Source organism: Dipodomys spectabilis, unplaced genomic scaffold, assembly GCF_019054845.1.
Source record: "Dipodomys spectabilis isolate Male_0828 unplaced genomic scaffold, ASM1905484v1 ptg000652l, whole genome shotgun sequence".
NCBI lineage: Eukaryota > Metazoa > Chordata > Mammalia > Rodentia > Heteromyidae > Dipodomys > Dipodomys spectabilis.
Window position 1 is genome coordinate 486,017 of NW_024871329.1, and position 8,353 is coordinate 494,369.

The following is an 8,353-nucleotide window of genomic DNA, read 5'->3' on the forward strand; positions in this document are numbered from 1 at the left end:
CAGCTGTGCCCTTGTCTATGCTCAGACTTGGGGAGAGAACCCCCTGGAGGGGGGTACAGTGGCCAGGGAAGACCCCAGCCTCCCAGACAGCTTCCCCGGGAGCCCAGGCAGACCGGAGTCAGACACAGGCCCTCCTCCCACCCCTGGCCACTGTGCCAGGCAGCTGGAGGGGCTCCAGCCCATGGGCTGATCCTTGAGGGCAGCCTGGGAGACCCAGCAGTTCAGGGCAGCCTCGTCACCAGCACTGTCCCATGGCAGGGCCTGTGTCCTGGGAGCTGCCCACCAAGGGGACATGTGCTCATTCTCTCCAGCAGTGTGACCACCCTGGGACCCCCAGGAACCCTGGGACAGGAGACGACCAGAACTCAGGGCCAAGTGTCTTACCAGCTTCTGGCACCAGGCACAGCCAGGCCCCAGCTGGATACAATCCTGGCAGGAGTTGACCTTGTACTTGGTGCATTCCTGGGACAGGGCTGAGGAGACAGACTGGGTGAGTGGCTCCTGCCCTCCATGACCACCCTCAAGGGCAAGAAGGGGGAGGAGTGGGAGCAGGCGCAGGAGGAGGAGGAGGCAGAGAGGGGAAGAGAATCAGAGGAGAAGGGGAGGAGGGGAAGGGGAAGAGGGGAGGGCCAAAGAAAGGAAGAGAATCAGAGGAGAAGGGGAGGAGGAAGAGGGGAGGAAGGGAGGAGGAGCAGGAGGAGCGAGAAGCAGAGAGGGGAAGAAAAGAGAATCAGAGGAGAAGAGGAGGAGGAACAAGAGGATGAGGAGAATGAAAAGGAGGAAGAAGAGGAGGAGGAGACTTATGAGAGAAGGAGGAAGGGGAAGGGGAGGAGAAAGAAGGGCAATGAGAAGAGGAAGACAAGGAGGGGAGAAAGAAGGGGGAGGAAGAGGGAGGAGGAGGCCTGGGAAGGGACTTCAGGTCACTGTACACAGCCATGAGGGACACGCAGGACTAAGTACCCCCTGTTATGTGGGGGACAGAGGCCACATGGGGGACCTGCTCTGCAGGAATGGTCTTTTCTCAGCCCCCAGGGCTTGTACCAGGAAGATGGAAGTGCCCTGGAGTCCTGACCCCAGACCCACCCATGGAGCTGGTGCCCTTCCACACACACACACTGAGGTCCTGACCCAGGACCCACCCATGGAGCTGGTGCCCTTCCACACACACATTGAGGTCCTGACCTGGGACCCACCCACAGGACTGGTGCCCTTCCACACACACATTGAGGTCCTGACCTGGGACCTACCGACAGGGCTGGTGCCCCCACACACCATGATCCTGACCCGGGACCCATCCATGGGGCTAGGGCCCCACACACACCAAGATCCTGACCCGGGACCTGCCCAGGGGGCTGGCTCCACAGAACTCACCAGATCCTAGGAGAAGCTGCCCCACCAGGAAGAGCAGGAGGAGACGGCAGCTGGGCGTGGCCTGTGGAGGGGGAGGATGGTGACTGCGGGCCTGCACTTGCGCTAGCAGAGAGTGTGAGACCCGGTGCAACCCACACAGCCTGCCACTCTGAGTCCCAGTGCTGGGGACTGCCCAGAGAGAGCAGGGGCCAGGAATGTCCTGAAGGGACACACGCACATGCGTGTACACAGGCACACCACGCACACATGTACAGATATGCACACCTGGCTGTCATATGGATGCACATATACACATGCAGACATGTGTGCAATGCACCATACACACATCACACAAATGTATGTAAACACATCTGTACGTACACATGTGCCACAGGCACACAACATACTCCAAACAAACCTGGCATCCTACCTGAGTGGGCCAGGCAGAGCTTCTAGCATACCCTGTCAGTAGGTGAGCTTGGGCCTGGCACACAGGCAGGACTGGCCCTGGGCAAGTGGCAGGACTAGCACCAAATAACTAAGATGGCCTCAGGACTAGATGTGTGGGAGCCCGGGCTGCACCTTCCCTGAAAGTGGAACTGTCTGGGTGCTGCCCTCCCTCCTCTAGAAGGGCTCAGAGCGGCCCAGAGTCAGCTCCTGGGGTGCCTGGGTGCTCTGGGTGAGGTGAGGCAGCCTGACTGACCAGGGCAGGAGAACTTTGTAGCTGGCAGAGGCCTACTTACCTGATTGGCAAGAAGATTGCTCTCTGCCAGAGCCTGTATCAGAAATGAAATCAGGCCCCTCCCCAAGCAAGGGCCCGTCCTCCCACAGGGTGGGCACTGAGCCCACGGGGTGCCCTGTCTGCCCTGGAGTTGCCTCAGAGCTCAGAGCTGAGTGGATAGCCCCAGGCCAAGGGACCCCAACCCAGCACTGCCCATCCCGGGCACAACACCGGCCCTATGCTGTGGCCAAAGGGGCTTGGGTGCGTGGAGTCCACGGGTCCTGCACGTGTGCCCTGGCTCTGCAGTGGGGGACCTCCACTGGGGTTCTGGGCGACAGAGGCCCTGAAAGGCCCCTCAACCCTGCCCTTTCCAGGTGTCATGTCCCTCTCTGGAAAGATCACAGTCAGAGCCCAGAGCTGTCCAGACAGCCCTCAGTCCTTCCTGTTTGGCAATGAAGGAGGTGGTTTTGGTTGATCAGGACGGAGACCACCGCCGACCCCCTCACCTCCTCACCCCAGGACTCAAGCTCAGGTCGAGGTAGCGGTGGCTGCAGCAGAGCTCCCTGCTGCAATGCCAGAGGCCACTTTGGGTCTGCTGACCCCACAGGGGACATGGCCTGTCCCCAGGACTCACACCCTGGCACACAGAGCCCACGACTGTTCTGAGCAGAGAGCAAGAGCCACCCTCCCACAACACCCTAAACCACGAATGTAGCAGACGAAGTCAACCACCAGCTCCGGGTAATCACCTGTACTTTGTGCTCTCTCCCACAGCCACAGACTGGGGTTCCCTCCACAGCCTCCAAACACACCTGCACAGCCTGCATGTGAATGTTTCAGGCCCCCAAATAGGGACACTGGGGACCCGCCACAGCAGGACGCAGAGCTGCTGTCCTGTGCACCTATCCCCCCAGAGGGCTCCATCACAAGATCACCTCAGACCGCAGAGATAGACCTTGACCCCAGGAAGCAGGAGGCGGGCAGCGGTCTCTTGCCCTGCGTTGCACTCTGCTTGGTCCTGGGAGTCTCTCCGGGCCGTCTCCTGCCGCCAAGGCCACACAATGGCAGCTGTGGGAGCTGCCAGAGTGGATGGATGCAGGCCAAGCTCCAGGAGGTGAGGCGAGCCCCAGGCCTGTGACAGAGCCTTTGACAGAGACGGGAGAGGACCCCAGCCCAGTGGCCACCAGAGCTCTCCACCAGAGCCTTGATCTGACCTCTGACCTCCACCAGAGCCTTGATCTGACCCTCTGATCTCCACCAGAGCACCTTGATCTGTCCTCTGACCTCCACCAGAGCACCTTGATTTGACCCTCTGACTTCCACCAGAGCCTTGATCTGACCCTCTGCTCAGGAAGGGCTGGCGCCACCTCAGGAAGCAGTGACTGTCACCAAACCCCCGTACTGCTCTGGACAAAGGTGCTTAGGGTGCCCCCCACCCTCGATGCCCAAAAAGACCCGTCTCTGAGAGAGAAGGTCTGGAGTCCAGGCGCCGACAAGTGGCATTTGAAGGAAACAGACGCGTGTCTTCAGAGCACCGGCTTCCCATGGTGATAGAGAGAAAGAGGGAGCACCCAGAACGAAGACCATGAAACAGCAGGAGGGCTGAGAGGCAGGTGTTTGGATAAAAGCTGCCTGAGTCACTTCCTGTCACAGTTGTCACAAAGGCTTGCCGAGTTGCAAAACTGCACTCAGTCGACCTGAGAAACCCGAGGCCACGTGGGCCTTGCGAACACTGAGTCACGGAGTGACCCCGCCCTGCCTGGGGCCAGGAGCCCTGCTGTGCTGCCCGGCGAGGTGCTCACAGCAAGCAGGGGAAGATGGCACCGCAGAGGAGGAGGAGGAGAAGAAGAAGCAAAATCCAGTCTCCAAGGCCTGTCTCAGATAGAAAAAGCAAACATCTGGGGCAGAGCCCTCGGCAGACCCAAGGAGCAGGAACGACTGAGGAAAACTCCGAACCCCACACAAGCAAGCCTCCCCCCGTGTCTCAGGGACCGAAAGCTTCAAGGGCCACAGGTACTGACCAAAGGAACTAAATGCCTCCTTGAAGATTACTTTGGAGCTGGGTGCTGGTAGCTCACGCCTGTCATCCTAGCTACTCAGGAGGCTGAGATATGAGGATCGGTTCAAAGCCAGCCCAGGCAGGAAAGTCCGTGAAACTCTTATCTCCAATGAACTACCAGAAAACCGGAAGTGGTGCTCTGGCTCAAGTGGTACAGCACTTGCCTTGGGCTGAAGAGCTGAGGGATAGCGCCCAGGCCCAGAGTTCAAGCCCCATGGCTGACCAAACAACAACAACAACAAAATGATAACTTCAGAACCACTTGGAGAAACACTCTCACGTCCATATGGAAGTAAAATCTTCTGCACAGGCGTACTGCACGGGAGACGGCCCAGTCCGTGGGGAAGGATGCAGGGCCTCCACCCCAGCAACAGTGCTTTCACCGTGCACAACAAAGAAAAATGCGTTGTATAAATGTAATGTTAGCAGATAAAACCAAGAAATAGAAGACTATGTTTCTCAGAGCAGGGAAATCCAAGTGTAAAACCTAAGGGGAAAACATCAAGAAAAAAGAACCTAAAAATGACATGTTTCAGCCAAGAACAGTGGCTTACACCTTCAATCTCAGCTACTGTCCATCTGAGGACAGCTAGAGCAAAGAATGCCAGTTTTCATCTAACCCAGCAAGCTGGGTGTGGTAGCATGTACCTAGCTACAGAAATGGCACAGGTAGGAAGACCAAAGTCCAGTACAGCCCTAGACAAAAATGTTATTAGAAAGAACAAAAACAAAAGGCCGGGACATGGCTTGAGTGGTACAGCACCTGCCTGTCAAGTGCAAGGTCCTGAGTTCAAACCCCAAGTATTGCCACAAAAAAAGGAAACATGTTATAGACAACAAAGTGAATAGAAGAAACTAATCTTGATATCTAAAGAGACCTTAGAGGTTAATAACAGAAGATAAATATCTGAGGAAAGGCCGCTGTCAGAAAGATAATTCATGGAGCAGAAGCACATCTGGTTAGCAGTCTGCGCAGTCAGATCCAACCCTGCTCAGTCCCCATGCATCTGCCAGTCATGAGGACTGTGGAAGGCCCAGGCCACCGCACTGAGGTCAGGGACAGCACTGGGCAGGACTTCCACAGAAGCAGGACTGGGCATCCCGGCCCTTTGCCCTGTGTGCTCTCTGTGGGTCATTCTTGCTCCCTGTTCTGCTAGGGGCCTGCTCTGAGATCTTCGGCTCACTGCCCAAACCACACAGCCAGGACAGAGGGGCTGGAGCGCCTGTCAGCCCAGCCCCAGGGTGGAGTCTGTCACGCCTCTGCCCAGCTCTCTAGGGGGTATGGACAGCCACTCCCACCGCTGGCCTCTGTTTCTCCCCTTGTCATATGGAGAGCAGAGAATGTGGAGGTAGATATCATTTCACTGTGAGTGGGCCACAGGCATGGCCGGAATTCTGGCCATCACCACGCAGGTGCGTTTAGAGCAGGCCAGTGGACTCTGAACACAGCCTGTCTCGTGAAGTGTGGGAGACCACTTCCCGTCAGGCCAGGGGCACGCCTCAAGTGGGCCCGAGACAAGACGGAGCGGGGGAGGACACTCGAGGAACTGAAGAACAGCACTGTGGGCAGAGGTGGGGGCGGAGCCTCGACTTCCGGCTGGGGTCCAGGAGGCGGCAGCGCTGTGTGGGTTTCTTTGCTTGTTGCCACACACCCGTGGGTGCCACCCTGCCTGCACCTCCTGTGGTTCCTCTCGCCTGGGCTGGTGCGGAAGCTAGGTCTCTTGGATCTCTGACTCGGTTCCTGTTGCCTTGACCCCCATGTGGGTGGGCAATCCAGCCCCCCCATCCCTCAGAGGAGGAGGCCTGGCCAGGGCAGAGGTCTGCTGAGGCCACACCAACTTTTCTCTGGAATCTGGCCTGGCCTCCATCCCTCCCCTCTCTGGGGCCTGCTTCTGCACCAAGGGGCTGCTCTGACTGACTGCTGGGGGCCTGGACGCCAGCCCTGGCCAGTGAAAAAGCAGGCTAGAGGGACCGTGCCCTAGACTCACGGGCAAACGCGCCTCTAAGCCTGTCGTCTGTGGAGCTCCACTGCCCCCAAGTGCACAGTGTTGTTGGCCCGGGAGCTCCGGCTGTCCCTCCAAAGGAAGTGAGTTTACGCTCTGTTTGATTTCAGAGACAGGTGGAGTCCACACAGCTGGCCGGCTCACCATCCCTTTTCACGGCCAGGGAATGTGTCCCAGGGAGGCCAGAGGCCTCTTGTACTTGTCTCCCTGTGCTCCTCCAGTGAGCACACACCAGGCAGGGCAGTCCCCCTCCAAAGTTCTCCCCCCCCCCCCCCCCCCCCCCCCCCCCCCCGGGCCCCCTGGCTAGACTACCACAGGCAGGTTGCTGGTGACTGCTTGGCTGAACAACCCAGGGGAGGGCGAGGGGGCAGGAAGCCGGGTTTCCTTCCCCATCTGTGGTCCTCCACCAGGGAGGAGGCCACGGTGCCTGACTGGGCAAGCTTGACCCCGGCACCTCCACCCAGGGCTCCGCGGGCTGGGGGCGGAACCCCAGCTGCTGAGCTGAGCAGGGGCTGCCCACCACACGGCCGGGTGGCCTCAGGGACCCCGAGGCCATTCACCCGTGGCCGTGGAGGGCTTCCTCGTTTGGTCAGATGTGCGGGCCCCTGGGCAGGGAGGCCGAGGCGCGCGCGCTGGTGGCACGGGAGTCCCGGACCGGCACTTGGAGCCGGTCCCTCGGTGACATGCCGTCCCCAGCCGCCCCTCCACAAGGCAGCCGTGTGACCGGCCCCCAGCGCCCACGCGGCCGGCGTAGGCCCAGGGCCCGCACTCGCCCTGGCCTGGAGGCCCGGCTCAGGCCCCGCACTCGCCCCGGCCTTGAGGTCTGGCCCAGGGCCCGCACTCGCCCGAGCCTTGAGGCCCGGCCCAGGGCCCGCACTCGCCCCGGCCTTGAGGTCCGGCCCAGGCCCCGCACTCGCCCCAGCCTGGAGGCCCGGCTCAGGCCCCGCACTCGCCCCGGCCTTGAGGTCTGGCCCAGGGCCCGCACTCGCCCGAGCCTTGAGGCCCGGCCCAGGGCCCGCACTCGCCCCGGCCTTGAGGTCCGGCCCAGGCCCCGCACTCGCCCCAGCCTGGAGGCCCGGCTCAGGCCCCGCACTCGCCCCAGCCTTGAGGTCTGGCCCAGGGCCCGCACTCGCCCCGGCCTGGAGGTCTGGCCCAGGCCCCGCACTCGCCCCGGCCTGGAGGCCCGGCCCAGGCCCCGCACTCGCCCCGGCCGTGGGGCCCGGCCCGGCCCCGCTCTCGCCCCACGCAGCACCACAAGGCCAGACCCCCGCGGCCCTCTCGGTCACCGAGGCGGAGGCCCGGGGGCGCCCAGGGCTGAGGCCCGGGCGGGAGCCGCGGCGGACGCGGGACCTGACTCACCCCACGCGGCATCTCGGAGCTCGGGCGTCAGGCCGCGCTGGGTGGCGGGTGGCGGCGCCTGCTCCGGGCAGCAGGCTCCGCGGTCAAATCTGAAGACTCGGCGGTGGAAGCTTCCTGTTCAGTCAGCTCCTCAGAGGAAGTGGTGACAGGAGTGCTGCCGAGGCCCCACGGCCGGCTCGCCGAGGGCGGGGCCTGCCGCCGGGGAGGGCGGGGCCTGCCCGAGGGCGGGGCCTGCCCCGAGGGGTGGGGCCTGCCGCCAAGGGGTGGGGCCTGACCGAGGGGAGGGGCCTGCCCCGAGGGGTGGGGCCTGACCGAGGGGAGGGGCCTGCCCCGAGGGGTGGGGCCTGACCGAGGGGAGCGACCTGTTGCAAGGGGGACCTGCCTAGATGGGAGTGGCCTGCCCCTGATGGGCGGGGTCTGCCGCCAAGGAGGGTGGAGCCTGCTGCCGAGGAGGGTGGGGCTTGCCCCAAAGGGAGTGGCCTGTCGCAAAGGGGCGGGGGTCTGACCCAGATGGAAGGGGCCTGCCACCGAGGAGGGTGGGGTCTGCCGCCGAGGGGGCTGGGCCTGCCGCCGAGGGAGGGGCCTGCCCCACAGGCCGGCTCACGTGGCAGAGCAGCCGAGTCCGGCAAGCGAGAGGCCCCGAGGTCACACCCGGCACGCGCCAAGGAAAGAAGACAAGCCGAGGGGGTCGGGTGCATGGCCTCCTGAGCTCTGCTTAGGCCTGCGGACGGGCCTGCCACGGGGTGCCAGCGAGCACGGGAAGAAAGTCGTCCGCGGTCGCTGGCCCTCCAAACCGAGGCCACCCATCATCGGTCCTGACCGATGGGCAGGTGCCCACGGATGGGCAGCGGGCTCGGCTTC

At 62.3% G+C, this 8,353-nt stretch overlaps 1 protein-coding gene across 1 annotated transcript in view; it reads right to left on the reverse strand.

Moving 5' to 3' along the window:
- The window catches only part of Itgb2 (integrin subunit beta 2), a 29,308-nt gene extending 21,685 nt beyond the window's left edge, over positions 1 to 7,623 (reverse strand). The window contains exons 1-3 of the mRNA XM_042671644.1: positions 7,493 to 7,623; positions 1,372 to 1,432; positions 385 to 473 (exon numbers count right to left, since the gene is read on the reverse strand). Coding sequence (XP_042527578.1) covers positions 385 to 473; positions 1,372 to 1,432; positions 7,493 to 7,504 — 162 coding nt within the window. The 5' untranslated portion in view covers positions 7,505 to 7,623. The remainder of the gene's footprint in view (positions 1 to 384; positions 474 to 1,371; positions 1,433 to 7,492) is intronic.
- Positions 7,624 to 8,353: the final 730 nt, after the last annotated feature.